Source organism: Martes martes, assembly GCF_963455335.1.
Source record: "Martes martes genome assembly, chromosome: 6".
Classification (NCBI taxonomy): Eukaryota; Metazoa; Chordata; class Mammalia; order Carnivora; family Mustelidae; genus Martes; species Martes martes.
In genome coordinates this window covers 97,290,504-97,313,909 of record NC_137893.1, presented here as the reverse complement: position 1 = coordinate 97,313,909, position 23,406 = coordinate 97,290,504, and the positions used below count along the sequence as shown (strand labels likewise).

Below are 23,406 nucleotides of genomic sequence, written 5' to 3'. Positions count from 1 at the left end.
TCCCTCTCTGGTTTTGTCTTGTTTCATTTTTTTCTCTCCTCCCCTATGAGCCTCTGCATTGTTTCTTAAATTCTTCATATCAGTGAGATCATATGACAATTGTTTTTCTCTAATTGACTTTTTTCACTTAGCACGATACTCTCTAGTTCCATCCGCGTCATTGCAAATGGCACAATTTCATTTTTTGATGGCTATGTAATATTCCATTACACACACACACACACACACACACACACCCCACATCTTCCTTATCCATTCATCTGTTGATGGACATCTGGGATATTTCCATAGTTTGGCTATTGTGGACATTGCTGCTATAAACATTGGGGTATAGGTGCCCCTTTGGATCACCACATTTGTATCTTTGGGGTAAATCCTACTAGTATAATTGCTAGGTTTTAGGGTAGTCCTATTTTCAACTTTTTGAGGAACCTCCATACTATTTTCCAGAGTGGCTGCACCAGCTTGCATTCCTACCAACAGTGTAGGAGGGTTCCCCTTTCTCTGCATCCTTGCCAGCATCTGTCTTTTCCTGACATGTTAATTTTAGCAGTTCTGACTGGTGTGAGGTGGTATCTCATTGTGGTTTTGATTTGTATTTCTCTGATGCCAAGTGATTTGAGCACTTTTTCATGTGTCTGTTGGCCATTTGGATGTCTTGTCTTCAATTTTATTCTCTACCTCTGAAGACTATTGTGGGCTTGCTCTGACTCTTCAGGGCAAAATAATATATTTAACTTCAGGGTATAATTCCACCTAGTCATATTCTCCTGATAGATGTTCATCAGGTTGGGTAAGTTCTGCTGTCTCACCCTAACATGCCTGGGCAATATAACCTTGTTCCTACACCCACTTCCCACTCTCAAGGTCTATGAGTATCCCTATTTGGTGGCTTCCCTGCCTCTCTTACAGCCCCTTCTGGGGAGATGGCAGACTGGAATCATTGCCCTCAGGAAGAATAAGCGGGTCTTCTGTTCATTAGCTTGATCAAGTGCTGGTCCTCCAAATGTGTGGCATAAGATCACTATGATTGGTGCCATACCTCTTCCTACCAATGTCTGCAGCAAGGAGACAGAAGTTTCTCTGTTTGCTCTTCAGCGGTTAGTATAGAAATCCTGATGGTGGTGGGTGGTGATGTCAGTCACCTCTACAGCATCATGGAGACTAGAAAGTAGTATGTGTGGTATCAAATCATGAAGCTGGAAGGTCTAAAGCTGTCATCCAAAGATGAGGGAGTGAGAACCAGTGAACTCAGGGACAGTACTACAAATGATCTGCTTTAAGTGGCCTCATGATTTGTGGCCCTGACTCTGGGCCCCAGCTCTTTGTACCATGATGCTCTCTTATACTTGATTTCTCAGAAAGAGAATAAACTCTATAGGATTGGCAGGGATGATATTTAGAACTCTAGGGCAGGAAGAGTTTTCAGAGACCATCTTCTTTGCTTCCTTGACTCTTGGCAATATCTATCTATATTTTATTATTAAATATCCCCAGGATGTGTTACTCCTCCTCTCTGCTCTCTACTCACCATTTCTCTCTGTTTATATAGTAGTTTATATATTTAGCATCAGTCTTTTTCTGCAGTTTGAGTAGGAGTTATCTTTTTACTAAGGAGCTTCATATTTTAATTTCACTTTATCTCTCCTGTGGATAATTAATTTTTATCTACCTGTATGGCTCTTCATTCCATCTGAAATTTTTTTTTTTTTTATTGCAGGAGGGCTCTGGGCCACCATCCAAGGCTCTGGTTTGGAAGATGTGAGCCTGGTGTTATTTGGATCTCGGTCTTGTGCCATCAATATCACCAGAAGCAATTCACAAAGAATTCAATGCAAAGTTCCACCCAGAGTAAGTGGAATCTCCTCCCTGGGTTAGTGGCCATTATTAACATGTAGTGTGAAGGTTTTCATGAATCTTTTCTTAGAACTTAATTAACTAACATGACCTTTTCATCATGAGAGTATGCTAATATTTTTATATTGCCTATGTTGCAATAAAGTGGGAGGCTGACTCCACCAATGGGGCTTGCAATTAACATCAGTTGACTTCTTTTAAAAGAAGACAACAACGCAGTCCCAGTTCTTACTCTCAATGAATAATAATGCTGCAGAATAAATGAATTTATCTAGTGTATATCCTGGATATTGATTTGCAAAACTTACATATATTATCATCTCATTTCTCTCTTAAGCAAGTAGTTTATACTAGCAATTTTGTTTTCTGGGATGGATATGAATGGCGGGACTTAGAAATTTCTAGAATGTATGATTCCTATAAAATATCTTCCTAATTATTCCCTTCTGCTTCTCTTTTCCCTTAAAAACAAGTCCCTTAGCTGTCTGTTTCTTTTTCAGTTAGTGCTGTTTCATAGCCCACTAGGAGATTTGAGTCCACATTCTTCCATGCTGCTGTTGGTGAGAGTCATGCTCACAGTGGAAGGTGAACTATCTATTCACAGTTCAGTATCATGAACATTCTCAGCGCATTCATGACCCTGAAGGATGACTGTTTACTGAACAAATAAAGACCCTTGGAAGAGAAATTTCAGAATCATCTTTCATCACTGACCTCACATTTTTATCTTATCCAGTTATTAAAATATTATAAAATGTTCACATTTACATAAAAACTGTATGGAATTCCAATATGTAGTTGTAAGGTAGTTTAACTCTTCCCTATTATTGGACATTAAGATAATTTTCAAAATATCCTATTTTAAACAGCAGAAATTTGATCATCCAACTACATTTTGCAGCATATTTACTTTTCTCAGGATAAATGAATCTAAATTCCAAAGTTCTGATATGTAGTATCCAGTTATCTGAAATTTCTTTTGGTAAAATTTGCATGGTTCAGATTTCTTTTGCTAGGGAGAATAAACATTAAAAAACAAACTTTAAGTTTTGGTCCAAGTAATACATGCAAAGATTAAAAGTAAAATGATTAAAATAGTAAAACGATCCTGCTCTCCTACCCCTCTGTGCCCTTCTCCAAGTTCCTTTTTTTGAAACAACTACTTTTAATTATTTTGAATATAGTTGCAGTACCATTTCTTTATTAAATCAATAAACTATGTTTACATTGTTACAATTATTTTAATGATGTGGGCAGAATCAGGTAATATTTTTTTTCTTTTAGTTTTTTTTCATAGAGTTTCTAATTCTTAATATGTTTTCCTCATAATAAAAAACTTCTATCTTAAAAAAAAATCCATCACATCAATTACTCTTTTTCCTTGAAGCTGTCTGTTCTGCTGCTTCAACCTAACTTGGTGTTTTCTTGGTTTATTCTACACATTTCATCCTAGCACTTCCCTTGGTTGCTGTCCTGGGTAGATTCACTGTCTTTTGGAGTTCATATCTTTTTTTTTTTTTTTGGCTGTTGTTTATGAGGCCATAGCTTTAATAAATATCCTAGGAAAGAATATGTGGGAGGGAAGTTTTCCGCGTTTTTCCATGTCTAGAAGTATTCTCAAACTTGATGGATAGTTTAGCTAGGTATAGATTTATTTGAAATTGCCCCCCCCCTTTTTTTTACAGAACCAACTGGTGTATTAATTGCAAATCATTCTTATTTACTCTTTAATCAGTTGAATACAATACTTGCCTATTCTAAGTAATTGTCAATGTGGGTATGCGTGAGTATGTGAGAAAGGGAAAGAGAGTGAGTCAGAGACTTGGAAGTAGCAATATACTGAAAAAAATAATTTTCTTATAATGGACCCTTTTAATCAATTCTGTATGGACTTCTCTCAAGTCAGTCTTATTTACAGAGGTTTTATTTTTAAAAACTGATTTTTCAGGGGAAAGATGGACCCATTGTGAATTTGACTGTGATTACAGGGGACCATTCTGCAGTTCTTCCCATGGCATTTATATACGATTCCTCTTTAAATCCAGTGATCATTTCTCTGAGCAGAAACAGGAGCAACATAGCAGGTAAAATACATGATACTATAGCGTCTTTTTATTTTTAGACCATTGATCCTATAAAGACAGCAAACAATGGTCTCTTAATTATATTGAAGATAGCATTATATTTTGAATGGAAATTATTTTGCAGAAAGTTGGGACACTGCTATTTTCATTTTAGCCATCATGGAGTAAATCTCATTATATCTATTATTTCCTCTGTAAAATTGGGACCATGTCCATCGTGAAAATGACATGAGAATTCTTAGTAACAATTCAAAATATATTTATTGAGCACCTACTCTGTGCTAATGATAGCATAGACATGTAATAGACTTTAATCCCTGCCACTAATTTACAGGAGTATTATCCTCAGTTTATAAGTGAAGAAACTAAGGAACAGGGAACTGAAATAACTCATCTAAGATGTTACCATTAGTAAGTAACAGAGCTGTGATTTGAACCCAAGCAGTCTGGTTGCAGATTTTAGGCACTTAACCACTCTTAGTTTATTGTAAAATATAATTTTTTTTGGCATCAGTTTCTATTATAGTAGCTATTTGATCTGATTAGAGAATAAGGTGTTCTGATTAAGCACACATTCTTATTCCTTGAGACATACTTTATATAAAAAGAAGGACTCGTTTAGCATAGAACTACTTGAAACAATTTAATCTTCCATTGATAACTCAGATAATATGACAGGATCGACTTACAACAATTTATTATTATGTCATACCATACCGATCTGGAAAAGTACCAGGTAACATGCCTTTCTGATTAATTGAATGCCAGATAACAGAGTTTATGGCAGCCATATTTAAGGATTTATTACAAAAGGCCAACACATTTCCCAAAGAAAAAGACTGGACTCAATTTTTCTGGTACTATTTTCATTTTCCATTGTTTAAGAGGACATAAATAAACGCGAGTATCCTTTGGCTTCTCAGTAGTACTCAGCTCAGTTAGTGCAGAAGAAGAATTTGGTGCCTCATACGGCCAAAGTATGTAAAATTCCTTAGTGGTATGGATTCTTCCTAACAAAGTAGGAAAGAGAAGAGGGAGTTCTGTGTTCTATTCAGATTTCAGTGATTTTGGCTTTTAGTACAATTTCCTGTCTATGATGAAAAGAATTAGTACATTACATCAGTGCCCCAGAGGCATCTAGGATTAGCTTGACAATTGGCCAAGAACCCAAGGAGTTTATGTTTTTGATGTATACAACATGACACATGATTTGCAGAATTTCCACTCACATTTAAATCTTTCTATAGGCAGAATAAAGTAGAACATGTAATAAATTCCCCAAAGAGTGGCAGCCTACTGGGAAAGTCTCCTTTGAAAGTTGGAATGCTATAAATCTCCACCCAGGAAATGAGAATGTTGATGATAATAGTGAAGCCAAGATGAAATTGAAGAAAGAGAGGAGGAGAGACAGGGGCAGGGGGATGAAGGATCTGATGTAGAGAACCACGCGTGTGGTTTTGTGGTTGGGCAGTACTGGATCTGAATGACTCCACGCTCAACCACTCCTTGGCCAAGATAGTTAACTTCCTTTATCTTTAGTGTCTTTAACTGCTAGGTGGGAATAATACTTTCAAGATTACTGTGAAAACTAGAGGTAAAGTAGGTAAAAGTTTGAACCTAGGAACCAACATGGAGTGGGTACTAAACAAATGCTTTGTTGAGTGGCATCATTCTGCTAGATACTGAGTGTTATATAGATAAGCCAAAAATGTCCTGTGTATATTGGCCCTATATTGTTTCCTTCTTGACAGCAGGCTGAGACCCATTTGCTCAAAAACATGCCAACGTCAAACTCAAATTTTTACATAACCAGTTACTTAAAATAAAGCTCTGTGCAATAAACCCCCAGATTTTTAGTTAGAGCCTGCCATTTTGCATACTGTGAAAAACTATATCTAACATATCCTAGCAACAGGTAAGATAAACTTGAGGGTTACAAAAGACTCTAAGCTACTGATGCCCTTTGGAGATCTCCAAGCCAGAGACTATTGCTAAGTGACGTCATCTAAACACATAACCCCCTCTCCTCCCCGGCGAGTTCCCTGGCCTTCCTGCCCTTCCAGGTAGTGGTCTCCTATTGTTGTCTCTGGAAGGTCTCATGCTGTGAGATTTTGGTAGCCATGCAAATCTGTCAAAGGACCACCCATATAAAACTCATTTTTTTGTGTTCCTGCCTCCTCATGGTCATGTCTTTTTTTCTTGCTCAACCCTGGAATCCTTCAAAGTCACTACACTGAAGCTTCAGACTTCACAGTAGAAATGAGGTTGGGAAGACATGAAGAAGTAAAGGGCATGCAGAAAGACAGAAAATGAAGTTAATGGAGGGCTTTTGAATGATGTACTGTACAAGAGACTGTCCTAGGTTGTCTAACTTAATCCTTACAGCAAGGTGGGTTTTGTTACCATCTTGCTGATGAAAAATCCAAGGCTTTGAGAACCCAAAGTGAGTCATCCAAACTCACACAGGTGGGAAAATGGTGGAACAAGGATTTGAGCGTAGAGTCAGTCTTCCCAACACCCCAGAACCTTTGTCTTTGACTTTTCTCTTTCAAGTAGCCTCTTCTCCTCCTTACCTGATTGGTTGTACTGTTATGTAATGGCCGTCTCTGTAGTTCTCAAATGTTAACAGCTAAAGGTGTTTTAGAGATGTTTTAGCCTGAGCTGCATCTCTGTGAGACGCAGGAGAGGTATGTGTATTTATTTCCATTCTTGCCATTGCATGCTTGGTTTCTGGCTCTTGTTGTCTGAAGATTAGATTTCTCCTCCCCTCTCTTTCCAGTTAATCTAATAGACTGGAAGAACGCTTCAATCACATCCTTTTCTTGCTTAGAAACCTTTGGAGGTCTCTGCTGCCTACTGAATTAGGTAAAGAACCCTTAGGATTGCTTTCTTGGTCTTTAGCCATATACCCACCATCAACTTGACCTAGTCCCATAGAGTCTCTGACTATGTACATGTATCTGGTCTTCCAGAGAGTCACTCAGTTCTCTTTCCTTCTCTCCAAGCCTTGAATACTGGATGCTTAAATGAGAAACTGATATAAAAGACTTTGGGTTAAAGTGTGAAGTTTTTAGAAGTGAATTGTAAACCCCCTATTGTTTATCACTTCCTCTTATGATTTATTTTTCATGTAGAATTTCAAGCACCATCTTGCCCTTGAAGTCTTTCTTGATATTCAGAATGTTGCTGTGGCTGGAACAAGCCCACCACTTGATTTTCACCTCTTATAGTGTGTCTTGTATTGAAGCTCTTTTAATACCTCTTTTACTACCTTTGAGGTCTCTTTGATGGCATGGTCTGTGTTTAACTTATTTTTCTGCCCTTTGTGACATCTTCTTCATGGTACTCAATAACTATTTAAGGTAAAAGGAATTGCATTCAAGGGTCAATAGCACACATGGCATTTTAAGAAAGTTGCTAATTTAACTGCAAATGTATTGAAATATAAGACAGGACTGGGCTTAGGCCTTGATATTTCCCTTAAGTAGCTATTAAACATTGGCTGCTGGACCTTTCTTTCCTCAAAAGCTAAATGCCAGTGCTCCTCCCTACTCTCCATATGCCATGAGGACAGTGTGAGTGCGAAATGGGATGGCACGTGTGTAAGTGGCTGGTGCACTGTGGAGCTGCACTCCTACACAGCATTATTAAGGGGTTCAATGTACCCTAATTATAGCTTTAGACTCCTCTCAGCAGGAAAGAGGAAGTTAAAGGAAAGGACTTGGGGGGGGGTGGCACCTGGGTGGCTCTGTCATCTAAGTGTCCGACTCTTGGTTTTGGCTCAAGTCATGATCTTAGGGTCCCAAGATCGAGCCCCGAGTCAGGCTTCACACTCAGTAGAGAGTATGCTCACAGTTCTCTTTCTCCCTCTCCCTCTGCCCCTCCCACTGCTCAGGTACACACCTGTGTACACTCTCTCTCTTTCTCTCTCAAAAATAAATAAATAAATCTTTAAAAAACCTTGGGGTGCTGGTTTCTGGTTGTGAAGACCATCAGCCCCCAAACTACCCCTTGATTTGTCTTTGCATCTTGATTTGCTTTTGCATGGAGTTAAGCTAGTGCCTCTGGTATACGATTGACCTGACAATTTTGCTTTTTATGCCTTGAGATTGTAGGCAGTGGCTCTGTGATCATAGGAGTTGCTCGAAGCTTTATGGAAACAATTCAGCTGGTACTGAAATGCTCAGTTAGGGTGGTATGCACAGGGCTCGCCGTGTAGTTCATCCCGAAAGATAGGTTTAGACTGCATAAGTGGTTGAAGCTGCAAACCCACGCCAGAGGCTAACGGATTCTTTTCAACACAGGAGGTGAGACCCTTTCCATGAGAATGGCACTTCTGGGGAACTACTCTGATTTGGATGTGGAAGTTCACGTTCAGGACACTCTGGCTCCAGCTCATGTGCAGATGCCCCACAGCCTGGAGGTGGTGCTGCCCCCGCTGCCCCCCGGCCTCCACAGAATCTCGGTCTCCATCAATGGGGTCAGCATTCGCTCACGATGGTGAGGTGGAGGCTTGCCATTCATTTGAGGTCTCTTGCATGGTTTAGTGATTCATTTGAGGAATTCTGGCTTTGAGTTAGGTCTTTGCTCCCCCCTGTACTTTTGAAGTCAGGAGATAAACACAAGAGAGTCCTACAGGCTGAAGAAATCTTAGAGACCCTACAGGATGATTTGCTCTCAAGACCAACCCAAGGGCAATGTTTAGGCTTATTAGTTGGGGAAGAGAGAACTTTCTGGAACTAGGATGTCATGGCTTTTGGTTAAGGTGGGGTGGGGTGAGCATTTGTATGTGTTGGGGGACTATTCTGTGCTTTAAGTAGAGTCTGTGACTAAAGAAGACCTTTAATAAGATTGTGTCTAGGGCTTTGAATAAATGACTTAAAATTATTGCCCAAGCTGTGCTCAGATCCTCTTTGCCCCAAAGTCCCTCTGCCTTGTATTTCTCCAGATGTTCCCTCTCCTCATTCCAGAAAGTTAGCTAAGCTGTATGGGGTTGATGCCGCCACAAGGTGCTGGCCCAGGAAAATGTCCCACAGAACATTTTCTCCCCACAGTGTCCTTTTTTTTTTCCTCTGTGAGGTGATGCCATTCACACCAGCTCTCAATCGCTGCTCTCTGGATCTGCGCTTCTCTCGCCAATACCTAGGTCTCTCTCTCTTGCTCCTCCCTTTCTCTCTTTCTGACTCAGTTATTTTATGACCATCTCCCCATTCTCTGCAGGGTTGATCTTCATATCCAATATGTCACAGAAGTTTTCAGCATTGAGCCTTGCTGCGGGTCCCTTCTGGGTGAGAGTCTCTTGTATCATTTACTCGGCAGGCCAGCTCGCTGGATATTCAGGGTTTCTTCCTGGATTTGAACCAGTGAGACCAGAGAAGGGGTGGCAGGGAGAGGAGCTTTCCCTGTGCTCTGGGAACTGAGTGATGTACTTTGAAGAGTGTGGAAACCGGTGAGCTCCCATGAGCTCCCATGAGCTCAGGAAATGTTTTTATGATAAGAAGATGTGCCCAATTTTGTTTTTCTGAGGAGAAGAGGCTGACACATCCAGTGGATAGCACATCTCTAGAGGATATTAGAAAAACAAGGGGAAGAGCATGCCAGGTTATCCCTTTAGATCCTGGAGGGGAAAGGAGAGAAAGAATGAGTCTGGTGTCTTTCCTTTCCTCTGAGGGTGCAGATGAAGGACCCACAAGGAGTTAGAAACACAAATGTCAATATGGGAGACATAAAGACAAGACAGGAAAATCTGGAAAACTGATCATTTTTAGAAAAAAATGGAAAGCTGTAGATCTGCATGTAGATCACCATTGTGGTAATGTGTGCAATAGAGCTTTATCCTTTTGGAGTATAGTAAAATCCTTTTTAAAGCTGCTTACCTAGACCACAGGTTTGGTCATGATATGAGGTATCTTGCTCTAGCCCCTGTCCTGAAGATGGGGCTTGAGTGTCCCTCAGCTAGAGAGACAGAGTCTAGGTATAGAGCAGCAGGATCACAAGAATGTTTCGATATTTCGATAGCTCTTGAGATGTCTCAAAACATGCATGTGCACACACACAGACATAAGCCTACATAATACACAGACCATTCAGCTATCACATAGAATAATATAGAAGATAAGTGTCATACTTCAAGAAATTACATTTTTTTATCAGTGCCTATGTTGAATATATACAGAACACTCTACATCATAACGTATAGAATAATGGGGAATATGTGAGATCATCATATGGCAAATGACAAGAAGACTAAGGAATTTGATTTTCCACTAATATAGATGTTACACATATACTCTCCCTACATATTATTACAGATTAACATGCCAGGGAACATAGCAGTGACAAGAACACTTCCAGAAATGAGATTTTTTGTTAGTGTCTAAATTGATAGAAGTGGCTTCTAGGATCTAGAAATATATTTGAAAATTTTGTCTGAAGTATTGTAAGCATCCTTCCCCTATATAACAACTTACATTGTTTTACTATTATGTGAATTGTAGCGCATCTAACGCCTGCCAAAATGATCACAAATTTAACATTGCTGGGGTGAGTGGAAGTCGCTGAGGTTTCAACACCCCACCTTCCACTTAAACTGCCCTGGGGTTTGCACAGGTGCCTTGAGTTCCTCGTTCTGAATATCAGCTTGTAAGTGTTCTTTTCGATGTTCATGCTTTAGGTGGAACCATCCTCACCATCTCGGGAGTAGGTTTCAGCAGGGACCCCGATCTGGTGTGGGTGCTTGTGGGTAATCGGACCTGTGACGTCATGAACTCAACAGACACTGTCATCTGGTGTGAGACCCCACCCACAGCTCTGCTGCCTGAAGCAGATGTTCCTGCTGTCCCAGCCCCCGTGGAGGTCTGGGCTGGCAATGTGTCCTTTGCCCGAGGACCCTTACCCAGCCTGGTGGGGAAGGGCTTTACTTTCATGTATGAAGCAGCAAGGACACCAGTGGTCACTGCCGTGCAAGGAGAAATGACCAATAACAGCCTGAGGCTCTCCGTGCAAGGAAATAACCTCCCCAACTCAGTGATCCTTCTGGGGGTCTTAAACTGTGATCTGGAGATGCAGTCTTTATGGAGCAACATGAGCCTGTCTGGATGCTCCTTTCCTCTTCACAGTTTGGAGGCGGGCACCTATCCTCTCCAAGTACGTCAAAAGCAGATGGGGTTTGCTAACATGTCTGCTGTGCCCCAACAATTTGTGATGGCACCCCGGATAATGGCCATCTTGCCGACACGTGGGTCTGCTTGTGGTGGGACTGTACTCACAGTGAGGGGGCTGGCTCTCAACTCTAGGAAGAGGTCAGCTCAAGTGCACCTTTCGGGTCCATTTACTTGTGTGATTTTGAGCTTGGGGGACCAGAGAGTCCTCTGCCAGATTAACCGAGTGGACGCCCCCTTGCCTAATGCTTCCTTCACCCTGAACATCACAGTCTTGGTGAATGGGCTACCCAGTGAGTGTCAGGGCCTTTGCACTCTTTTCTTACAGGAAGAAACAACTCCCATCGTGGACTCCTTGACCACTAACGTCAGTGGGTCTCTGACCATGGTGCTGATTAGGGGTCAGAAGTTAGACATCACAACAGATGAGCCAATGGTATTTGTGGATAATCACCTTCCCTGTGTTGTAACTTTCTTTAATGCAAGCCATGTGGCATGCCAGATAAGTGACTTGACCCCAGGACTCCACTACGTATCCGTTTTTCATACAAGAATTGGATATGCTTGTTTTGGTAATGTTTCCAGGCACTTCCACATTTTGCCTGAAGTGTCTCATTATTTCCCCAAGAATTTCAGCATCCATGGTGGAAGCCTCTTGTCCATGGAGGGCACAGCTCTGCGTGGAGAGAACAGCACACTAGTCTTCATTGGACAGCAGGCCTGCCTGACAGTGAGCATCAGCTCCAAGTTCATCCAGTGCATTGCTCCTGCAGGAAATGGCTCTGGGGGCCTGGTCATCGAGGTAGATGGACTTTCATACCGGATGGGAGTCATTGGATACAGCAATGCCTTCACCCCACAGTTACTCTCTATTTCTCAGACTGATGACATCTTAACTTTTGTGGTGGCCCAGGTCTCAGGAGCTGAAAATGTTGACATTTTTATTGGGATGTCACCCTGTGCAGGTGTCTCTGGTAACTACACTGTTCTCCAGTGTGTGGTCCCACTCCTTCCTGCTGGGGAGTACCCAGTAAGAGGGTATGACCGCATGAGGGGGTGGGCCTCATCTGTCCTGGTCTTCACATCCACAGTCACTATTTTGGCAGTGACTGAGAACTTTGGTAAGTCAAGCAAATGAGACGATCTCTCTCTCTCTCTCTCTTTTTATGTAATCCACTGTAAAAGGTAGGAAATCAGTTGTGTTCTGAAAGACGGAAGGAGAGAGAAGCCCGATTGACCTCCTACAGTCCCTGTTTCCTCCTAAAACTTGTCTTTGGCATGCCCCTGTATGAGGTTTTGTTTTTTTTTAATCAAGGAATTTGTGCAGATTCCAGAAGTGTGATTTTATTTTAATTTGATTCCTTAACCTGATTTAATTTGGGTCTTCAATAGTTCCATCTCGAAGAGCTCATAATTTGATCAACTAAGTAGTACATGGGTGCCTTCATCTCTTTTTAGACCTCTATGCCAACCTGAATTACTTTAAACTTACTAAATATCATTAACTTTTATCATTTTGGAATTATTTCACAGATGAATCTATACCCCAGCAATAAGAGGCCAATTGCATAATATGATTGCGTTGGGTGAACTGTTTTCTCCTTTTAGATGGATATACTGAAATTTGCCCTGCCTTTTCTTCCAGTGATGGTTTTGGTTTCTGTTTAGGTAGTGCCCTACTGCACTTGAGACAACTCAAATTTGACTGTGATGCAGAAAGTATAGAGGAAATTATGGGAGCTGAATCTTACACTGATGAAGTGCTAGCCAAGTCAATTATTTTTTTTTAAATTAATATATGATGTATTATTTGCTTCAGGGGTATAGGTCTGTGATTCATCAGTCTTACACAATTCACAGCACTCACCATAGCACATACCCTCCCCGATGTCCATCACCCAGACACCCCATCCTTCTCCCCCCCACCCCCCAGCAACCCTCAGCTTGTTTCCTGAGATTAAGAGTCTCTTATAGTTTGTCTCCCTCCCTGATTTCTTCCTGTTTGATTTTCCCCTCCCTTCCCCTATGATCCTCCATCCTGTTTCTCAAGTTCCTCATATCAGAGAGATCATATAATAATTGTCTTTCTCTGATTGACTTATTTCACTTAGCACAATACCCTCTAGTTCCATCCTCGTCGTTGCCAATGGCAAGATATCATTTTTGATGGCTGCATAATATTCCACAGTGTATGTGTGTATGTATATATGTATGTATGTATGTATGTATATCTATATCACATATCTTTATCCATTCATCTGTTGATGGATGTCTAGGCTCTTCCCATAGTTTTAGCCAAGCCAATTCTTGGAACAAATTTGTCTGGCCTTGGCTGGGTGGAATGCTATAGGTATTGGGATTTTGGTCCTAAGTGTGTTAGTAATTTAGCTGGGTACATTTTCTACAGATAAAGGGATTTGGGCTGGATGCTCTCATGTCTCTTCCTTCAATGATTCTATGGTTTTTTTTAAATGAGAGAACAGGGCTATGAAATGCCTCCTAAGCAAAATGTTCTTCTTGGGTTTGTGAGGCGACTGTAGGAACCACCGAGTCTTGACCTGAGGACAGTAGACACTGGAAGTGTAGACGCTCTAGTGTGGACTGGAGGTGGCCGCATATCTGAAAGTCCAGGTGACATTGACCTTTTTTGGTTCTCAGACTGAAGCAAAACATGGTGTTTGTTTAGAATGGTCATACTTTCACCCATCAGAGCCAGGTGCTGCCCTGTAGTGCCGGTATCAGTGTAAACTGGTACAACATTATTTTGGAGAGAAGTTTGGCCATATCCATCAAATCTAAAACCTTATTTTTCATTTGACCTAGAAATCCCACTTCTAACAGTTTGCAGCAGTTTTATGCAAATAAATGTATAATTCCTCAACACCATTAATTATAGCAAGAGAGGAGAAATAAGGAAAGAATCAATCAATAGGAAAATTGCTAAATAAATTGTGGCATATAATGGAATTCTAAGTAGTATGTATACATGTACAAATAGTTGGGAAATTGTATATGCTCTATCTTAAATGAAAAAATCAAGTAGTAGAAGAATATGTATAGAAAGATTTTTTTTTTTTTAAGTAGGCTCCATGCCCAGCATGGAGTCCAACATGGGGCTCGAACTCATTACTGTGAGATCAAGACCTGAGCTGAGATCAAGAGTCAGACACTTAACTGACTGAGCCACCCAGGTGCCCTAGAGAAAAATTTCTTTGTATAAAAATAGAGATGATCAAAAAATTCTGGAAGGATTCATAAGAAACTAAATGCGGCTACCTCTGGGAGTGAGCTAGGTGGTTTAGTGGGACTTTTACTTTCAATGTATACTCTTTGGTATTAAAAAAAGTAAGAATGATAAATAAGCATTACTTATCTGTATAAAAGTCATTACATTTTTCTGGAAAGATTTTATTTATTTATTTGACACAGAGAGACACAGCGAGAGAGGGAACACAAGCAGGGAGAGGGGGAGAGGGAGAAGCAGGCTTCCTGCTGAGCAGGGAGCCCAATGTGGGTCTCGAGCCCAGGACCCTGGGATCATGACCTGAGCTGAAGATAGCCACTTAAGGACTGAGCTACCCAGGCACCCCAAAAGTCATTACATTTTTCATAGATTGTTGAATATGATGGGAATCTGACAGAACAAGGACTCCATGCTCTGGAGGCCAGAGCTTAGTGGGAAGATGCTAAGGAGATCAGAACCTAGAGACAATTGTGTGGATTCTAGAGGGCTTAAAAGGAATGACGGGGCAGCAAGAAAGCATAGGTCTGAATTTTGAGTTAAGTAAAGAAAGAGAGATTTGCATCTGTAATCACAAACTTGTATTTTGTTTTGAAGGCTGCCTGGGTGGAAGCCTTGTGCATGTGTTCGGAGGAGGATTTTCTCCAGGGAACATCTCAGCTGCTGTGTGTGGCGCTCCCTGCCAGGTCTTGGCTAATGCTACAGTGTCAGCCTTCAGCTGCTTGGTCCCGCCCCTGGATGGTCTGTACAAATGCCACATATATATATATTTTTAAGAGTGTATCTAAAAATGATATTCTCCAGTTAACTGCATTTTTGTAATCAATGCTGTACTGACCCCCATTTTTCTATGTGTTCTTGGGAAGAGGATTTCTCTGTTCCCCATCTAAAATGTTAGATGGGACTGCCTATTAAAAGGGTTCGTAGTCACCTTTGTCATATTCATGGCAATGGAAAATTTATCACCCGTGTTCTTGATGGTTGTCGTATGATGATGGAGAAAGTAATTGTGAGTTCTGAATATTAGTTTCAACAACAGCCTTAGACATCTTGGGGAAGACAGTCTCTTGGCCTTTTTCTGAGGTGGAACTGCTGAAAACTTCTGCTTATTGGAAGTATTAACGTAGGGATCAGAGCAGCGAGCTGGATATCTCTTGCATATTTGCCTGGTGTGCCCAGTTTTGGAATTCTTATTAGAGGCGAAAGAACCAACATGAACACCACCCTCTCATTCTGTAATGCCCAGGTATTTACTCAGTAGAACACCATGATCGCTCATTGCTTGAAGCGTCACAGCATCGTGTAAATCGAGGTGTAGGAAGCTGTGTCTTTGTTAGAGAGAAAGGTACAAAACTTTGATAATCCCATTCTAACAATGGGTGATTACCCTCTGAGCTTCAGAAAAAAAGTCACAGGGAAGCAATTGCCATTATCACTAGAGGACCAGCTTAGCCAGGTGATGAACTTGTCTGTGCAATCATAGATTTTGTACCTATGCACTTAGAAACACTTTGTGCACATGCTTTCAGAAGAGTGCTTTCGATGATATTCTCAACTTGTGTCTGCAACTTCAGTGTGGGTGAAGGATTTACAAAGTGATCAAAGCATCACTTTATCTGAGCTTGGACAAAAATTCCACAATGTGTAACTGGTGATGGCCGTTTACATTAGATTGTCTTATCCAAGAAGGGGAAGGAGGAGGAAGGGAAGGGAGAGAGAGAGAAAGAGAGATAGAGTAATGATCCTTGTTTAAAATACAAACTAGAAAAAAAAAATACAAACTAGAAATGGAGTTTCCTATTACCACCCTATATATAAGCAGAGCCTTATGGAAGAGAGATCTTATGGATCTCTTATAGATCTCTCTTATGGAAGAGAGATCTATTCCACTGGAGATTCCACAATAAGAAACTTAAGATACAGTGGAAGATTTAAGTTTAAGACGTTGCCTCTTTCCTTCTCCACTCTCCCTCCTGTGCGTAGACCAGGGCTGGCACAGGGAACATGCAAAATTAATGCTTGATGAAAGAATAAATGAATTGGGAAGTTGTGGAAACAGCAAACCAAGGATCCATATTTCTAGGTTCCAATATTTCACTAATACTGCTACAGTCTTTTAAAAAGGCTTTCACACATACACGGCTTAAGTTAATTTACTTTTTAACGTTCCTTGGTATTATGTCAAGACACAATTTCAATTAGAAGTACAAAATAAAAATCATTGAGGTTTTCGGGGAAGGTAAATTGTGATATTGGAAGTTTGACAACTCCTAGAAGAAGAGGAATAGAAATTATTCTATTTTAAAAGATTTGATTTAAGTTTAGAAACGGGCTTCTCAAAATGCCTTGATTTTTAAAAAAGGAAAACAGAAACAGGAAGCGGTAACTCTGATGATTGCCACTAGGTGTCACCAAACACCCACTGATTGTGCAAGAGTGGCTCATTTACTTGGGAAATGGATAATTGGACTTATTTTCCTCTTGCATTAAAAAAACAAAAAGGCTTTTTTAAGGACTTTTAATTACAGTGTCTAAAAATGGAGAAGAACTGGAGAAAGCTAACTCTATTGGTTTCTTACTTAAGACCTCGGATGGTATTCATGGATTCTATCAACTTCCTGAGTTGGAATAAAACATTTTGAGTATGTTTGTGTATTTTTTTTTTCTAGAAAGTAGGTCTATAATGGACATCAAAGGATCAAACAGGATGTGTCTCATTAATTGTCAGAAACTGCTAGTAATTCCCCTACTTTCAGATAGGATTACATATAACTAATTTAGTTAAGAATATGTTACATTTCAAAAGATTTGCTGTGTTTCTCAGTTGCTATTGTCAGAGCAATCCACCCTTTACTTAACTGCTCCCCTGTATTCCTTTTTTCAAACTTAATCAACCCTTCAGAATGCCGAATTAATCTCAGTCCTCCTAACACCATAGTTCTCAAGGGTATTATTACTGAGAATTACATTATTATTGAGAAAATCACATTATTTTTAAAAAAGATTTGTTTATTTATTTTAGAAAGACACACACAGAGAGAGAGGGAAGGAGAGAGGGAAAGGCAGAGGGAGAGGGAGAGAAAGCCTCAAGCAGACTCCATGCTGAGCGCGGACCCTGATGTGGGGCTCCATCTCAGGACCTGAGATCATGACCCGAGCCAAAACCAAGAGTGGCCCACTCAATGGAGGGAGCCACCCAGGCACCCCGAGAATATCATATTAATGTTGTTGCTGGAGCAGCAGCACCTGGGAGTTTGTCAGAAATGCAAATTTTGGGGCGACTGAATGAATCAGAAACTTGCCAACAAGTATACATTTTGACATTTCTCTTCTGAGCCCTCTGTGAATTCCTACCTTTCCCCCCCTAATTTGAAGCCTCCAACGAGGCAGCTCCCCTGTGTTCTGGTCCTTTTGGGGTCTTCAGAGGACTGCCTGCATAGAGCCTGGCACCGTCTTTGTTTTTACAACCGCGTCACTGTCTTGCTGTCTTTATAATCATACTGTTACCTACAATTATTCCAAGGATGTTTCTTCTTCCTCTCCTCCTCCTCCTCCTCCTCCTCTTCTTCTTCTTCTTTTTCCTGACATGCTTGTGTGCAGCTGGGCATTCCTCATCTGATATTTACATAAGTTTTCTTATTTTTTTTTTCCTGTGGTTTACTGCCTTACTGTTTTCATTTGGTTTTTGGTTTATTTCTGTAATTTCTCTAATTTACTAAGGTCACTTTGAATTCTGACCCACACTCTGAGATTTATTCCTTAGTGTGACTTTGCACACTAAAGACAGTGGTGTTTCTCATTCCAGGCTGTGCACGAGGGACTAGAACTCCACCTTCCCTAATTACTGTTTAGCTTGGCCCCCTGCCACAGCGCTGCTCGTGGGTTTTCTCTCATCGATGCGACAGGGGTGGTAGGTAATGGGGGAACTCTGAGGAAGTTCTTTTGGTGTCATCTGTTTTTACCTTCCCTCCCCATTTGTGCTTCTGACGAAAGAAGAATTTTACTCTTTCATATGATGGGTTGCTAAAAACATCTTGTTCACTGAAATGAAAATATTTCGTATTTTTTTAAAAAATCAGCAAAATCTTTGATGTTCCTGGTTTTTGCATTTGTACCTTGAGTTACATGGAGTGACTTCTTCATGGGAACTTTAATTTTTCCATGAGGCGTGAAAAGCTACAGTGATTAAGGTCACACCGTTTGATTTCGTGGCAGAACCTTCAATTCTGACCCCTAGCCCTGGGTACTTTTCAGGGTCCACCTTGTCACTCTGCATCCACCTAATCACCCATAATGAGTTCATTTTTTTTTAAATAGGTGTTGACCGTATATCTGGCCTAGGGCTTGCTAACTGGAAAATTCTTACGTTTTGTCTCTCCACCCAAGAGTCCTTCGGTCAGCCATCTTTATTGCTGTAATTCATCCTGAATACATTCAATTCACAGAGAACCTACTATGTGTCAGGTGCTTTGGAATGTACCAGCAACCATAATACTATTTGGATGTGACTGAACAACTGTAAACCTTCTCACATGTGTTCGTCTCATGTGCCCCTTGCTGCAGGCAGTGCTGGGACGTAGGTAGAGCAGCCTGGGTTCAAGCCCACAGTCCCTGGTAGTATTGTTGCAAACCTGTATTGACAGGTTACCTGTAGAGGTAGAAAGCTGGAGGGATTTTTCTTTCTTTTTCTCTTTTACTTTATTAAGGTTTTCAAACAGAGCAGTTCCTAAACCATCTCATGTAGAGACTTGTTTATCTTCCTCTTAAAGGTAATTGCCAGTCTGCCTTGTTGATGCTTTTCACATTGTGTCTCTTGACTGAGAAAGAAGTGACCTCAAGGTCAAATGGTTTCAATAATTGCTTTTCTTCTTCATAAAATGTTAATTGTCAAAATTACATAAAAATCAAGGACTTCTGTTAATTAAGAGATCCCATCAAGAGAAGAACCTGGAGAAGGTATGAGTAACCATATAACCTTCTAGGATTAGTACCCAAAATATATAAAGAGCACAAATCAATAAGAAAAAGACAAACATTCCTGTGTAAAAAAGGGCAAATGACAGGAAGAGGAATTTCATCAATGAGGAAATATGAGTTCTGACATATAAGAAGCTGTTTGACCTAAGAAGTAATAATGCAAATTCAAGTTGAGGTTGCAAAGGGATACCATTGTATTTGTACCGAACTTGTCAAAATTAACAGTCAGATAATCCCAAGTGCTGACAGTTATGTGGAGTAATGGAAACTCATGACCATAGTTGGTAGACTATAGTAAAATGGCACAAGCACGTTGAAAACAAAATGGCACTATCTTGTAAAGTTGAACTGATAACTACCCTATGGACAAGTAATTTTCTTTAAGGCATATACCCTAGAGGAAATTTAGTATGTGTTTGTAGTAGCAAAAACTGGGAAATAGTCAAAGTCCATTGGTAAGAGAATAGACAAACTGTAGTAATTTTACACAATGCAGTATTGAACAGCAGTGAAAATGTATTCCCAAGTTTTATGTGATAATATGGTCCTTGATAAATCTTGGAACTGTAATACTGAGTGGAAAAAAGCAGGTCCAAAAATTGACATGTATTCTATTGCATAAAATTCAAAACAAAGTGAAACTCAACATTCTCTCATTTAGGAATATAAACCCATGTGAAAAAATGATTTAAATAGTGCAAGGGTTTGTTTCTGAGGATGAGGAAGATGATGGGCTTGATGAAGAGACAAAGATTCGAGAGCATCACAGTAGTTTTAGAGCTTATGTTGGCTTGTAGAGTCATATGAGTTTTTCTTATGATGATGATTCATATTTTACAAAAATGTTACTTATATTCTTCTGTGTGTTTTGTGTACATCATGCATGTTTAAGAAAAGTCAACCGATAACTTTATTTTCCTAGTGGTCAAGGGACAACACATGAAGTGCATTTATGTAACAGTGTGAGGCCTTTAGTTCTTTCTGTGGTTACTGCCTAACCTAATGGTGAGTGTTTCCTGCAGTGTCTTTGGCTTTCCTGTGTGGCCTGAAGCATGCCGAGGAGAGCTGCGAAGCCTCCAGCAGCACCTACGTGCAGTGTGATTTGACAGTCGCTGTGGGGACAGAGACACTGTCCCAGTCATGGCCCTACTTCTACATTTGTAAAGAAAGTCCCCAGTGCCTCTTTGCACCAGATCATTGGACAGAGTCAGCCTTCCCATGGTTCTCAGGCCTCTTCCTCAGGTAACCCTGTCCCCTCCCTCCCTGACCTTCTGCACAAATCCATGGTCAGTGGACAGATGGAACCATCAGGAACTGCAGGCTGGGTGGACATGGCCCCCAGGGCCTACCACTCTTGTTAGAGGGACCATTCCATTGTGGATTCCAGCCACCCTGCATATCAAAGCATCTCCTGTCTTTTCAAGTGTTTGAGAGAACATCTGAAAAATCTGCCCAGTAAACAGCTCGCTTTGTTCTTGCTTAGATTTTAATATTTATCTTCTGGTCCAAAGCAACATCTGGTGAATGCCAATGGGGAAAAAGATTAGACATTATGAAAAACAGAAGGCCCTTTTCTCTTTTCCTTTTTCTTTTCTTTCCAAACAGATTCACAAATATGAAAAAAAAGTCATAGAGAAATCCAGCAGATTGCACAATGTTTATTCAAAAGAAGGGGGGGATGTGCAGGCAGAATTACTGTAGATCTAGGATTTAGAAGCCATAAGCTTGCGAAGATTTTTTGAACTTAATAAACAAACAAACGAAATAATACTGCCACTTTTCAGGTAAAACCCCCTTTTCTAAACACATTTAAGGAAAACGTGTGATCCTGTAGATGACTCAGGACAGCCTTCATTTCTACCAGCAGTTCTTTCCCCATGGACTGTGGTATTTTCAGTGCTGAATGTTGCCCTGCTCTCTTCTTTCTTATGGAGACAGAGTGATCACACCTGGTTATTTAATGAAGGCCTAGCTTCCCATCCAAAATTAAAACTAAACAAGACTCATTACCCAGAATGCGAGAGATAACCAGTATTTTTCCAAGACAGCCTGTGTTTTAGGACCAATTCATCATCCTCATGGGAGAGAGGTTTATGGTTTGCCAGAGGAAAGGAGGGGCCTCCTTGGCCGGTTGCTTTCTAGAAGGCATGAAGAACCTTGTTTAGATCATACAGAGAATAGTGTCCTGGAGGTTGCTCTCAGGCAGGACTGGATTTCAGAACTCACGAATGCTGGATACCAAGAAGCACATGTTAGATCCTAGCTCTGCTGAATTTGAAGACTTCACCAAATCCCCACAGCTCTTCTTTGAAGTTCTTCCATATTCTTCTTCACTCAGGAAGTCGCTGAGGGAACAGCTTCAGACCTTGTGAAGGGGTTGTTAAAAAGGATGCCCTTCCCTTCTTAATGATATCATTTGGCAGTATGCACTCATAAAATTCCCCATTCCCTGTGTTCTAGTATTTCACTTTTAGGATTTTAAGAAGGCAGTTAGAAAGATGTAATATTTGTGAAAAGCTACATTTTTTGAAGTTTTAGTTATAATGACAAAAAATTTGAAATGAAGTGTTTAATAATGAAAGATGAATCTAAATACTAATATCCTAGGAAACCTTTAAAGATCATGACAAAGAATATTTAACTGAAGAGGGAAATGCTTACAAAATGTTGGGAAGTGAAAGGAACATGTCACAAAATAGTGTATCAATTTAATCTTTTTAAAAAGATTTTATTTATTTATTTGTCAGAGAGAGTGAGCGAGCGAGCGCACAAGCAAGAAGAGTGGGAGGCAGAGGGAGAAGCAGGGTGCCTGCTGAGCAGGGAGCTTGATGTGGTGCTTGATCCCAGGACCCTGGGATCATGACCTGTGCCAAAGGCAGACACTTAACCGACTGAACCACCCAGACATCCCTGTATAGTACATAGGTTTCTATACACATATAGTAGGTGATCAGAAAAAAGACTAGAAGGATGTATTCTTAAATGTTTAGTGCCTACCGTAGGTGACTGGAGTGTTACTTACAATTATTTGTTGAGTTTTTATGTATTTTTTTTTCAGTGAACATGTGCTAATTTAATAACCAGAAAACACACTGTAATTATACGGGGGCATTAAAAAATTATATGCCAAATGGCTTGATTGGTTCCTCTTAAGATTATCCTTGTGAACCTGGAGAACTACTTGCCATTATCTTTGCAAGGAACCCATTTTCATTAAATGCTTTATCCTATCCCCTTGCCAGCCACTACCTCTATGGATCTGATGTCATTTGGCAAAGGCAGATGTGTGCATCTGTGGCAAAAACATGCCCAGTTCAACCATCTATCCATCCATCCTTCCACCCACTCATTCATCCATCCGTCCATCAGTCCGTCTACCCATCCATCTATCCAGAGTTTATCAACTGTCCACTGTGTTGTAGGTACTGTGTGAGGAGTTGTAACTCAATGAGGAACAAGATGGCAAAATCCCTCCTTTAAGGGTAGAGGAGGGAGCCATACAATAAGCAAGATCACATGTGATAGGGGCTATAACAGGATAGAAAATCATGGGGGACTACCGTATACAATGTGCTCAGGGAAGACTTCTCTGGAGTCTTTTGCTGAGCTAAGGAGAAGCAGCTGTCACTGTGGATGGTCAGGCAGTGGGGGCAGCAGTGCAAAGGCCCCATCATATTTTATGAACTGTCAACGACCAGAAAGACAGGAGTAGAGGAGGAGGCAAGAAAGATTCTTCACAGGAGCTCCAGGAGTTATTTAAGGTCTTGGAGGCCCTAGTAAGGAGTTTAGATTCTATTCGAAGGACACACTAAGTATCTTTCCAGAGTCACACAGTCCAGCCTTGGCATTGTCAGGACTGGAACCCAGTCCCCTGGCTGACAGTGTACTTGGCACAGTGATGTGCCTTCAGCATCAGGGATGAGAGCCTGGGCTGAGGTGTGTGGTTCAATGTGATTTCAGAACCACCAGAAGCAATTTCAGGCTAAGTGAGGGAAACATAAACACTCCAAGTGTTCTTGATGCCTGTCCTAAAGAGTGTGCTCATGACTGCTTGCTTACAGACCAACTGGAAGAGCCACAGATTAGG

The 23,406-nt window shown here is 40.7% G+C and overlaps 1 protein-coding gene across 1 annotated transcript in view; it reads left to right on the top strand.

The window, feature by feature from the left end:
* PKHD1 (PKHD1 ciliary IPT domain containing fibrocystin/polyductin) overlaps positions 1-23,406 on the top strand; it is a 442,956-nt gene that overhangs the window by 57,947 nt on the left and 361,603 nt on the right. The window contains exons 27-33 of the mRNA XM_080805609.1: positions 1,721-1,851; positions 3,806-3,941; positions 8,246-8,441; positions 9,162-9,229; positions 10,615-12,222; positions 14,940-15,083; positions 20,342-20,561. Of these exons, the coding sequence (XP_080661735.1) occupies positions 1,721-1,851; positions 3,806-3,941; positions 8,246-8,441; positions 9,162-9,229; positions 10,615-12,222; positions 14,940-15,083; positions 20,342-20,561 (2,503 nt within the window). The remainder of the gene's footprint in view (positions 1-1,720; positions 1,852-3,805; positions 3,942-8,245; positions 8,442-9,161; positions 9,230-10,614; positions 12,223-14,939; positions 15,084-20,341; positions 20,562-23,406) is intronic.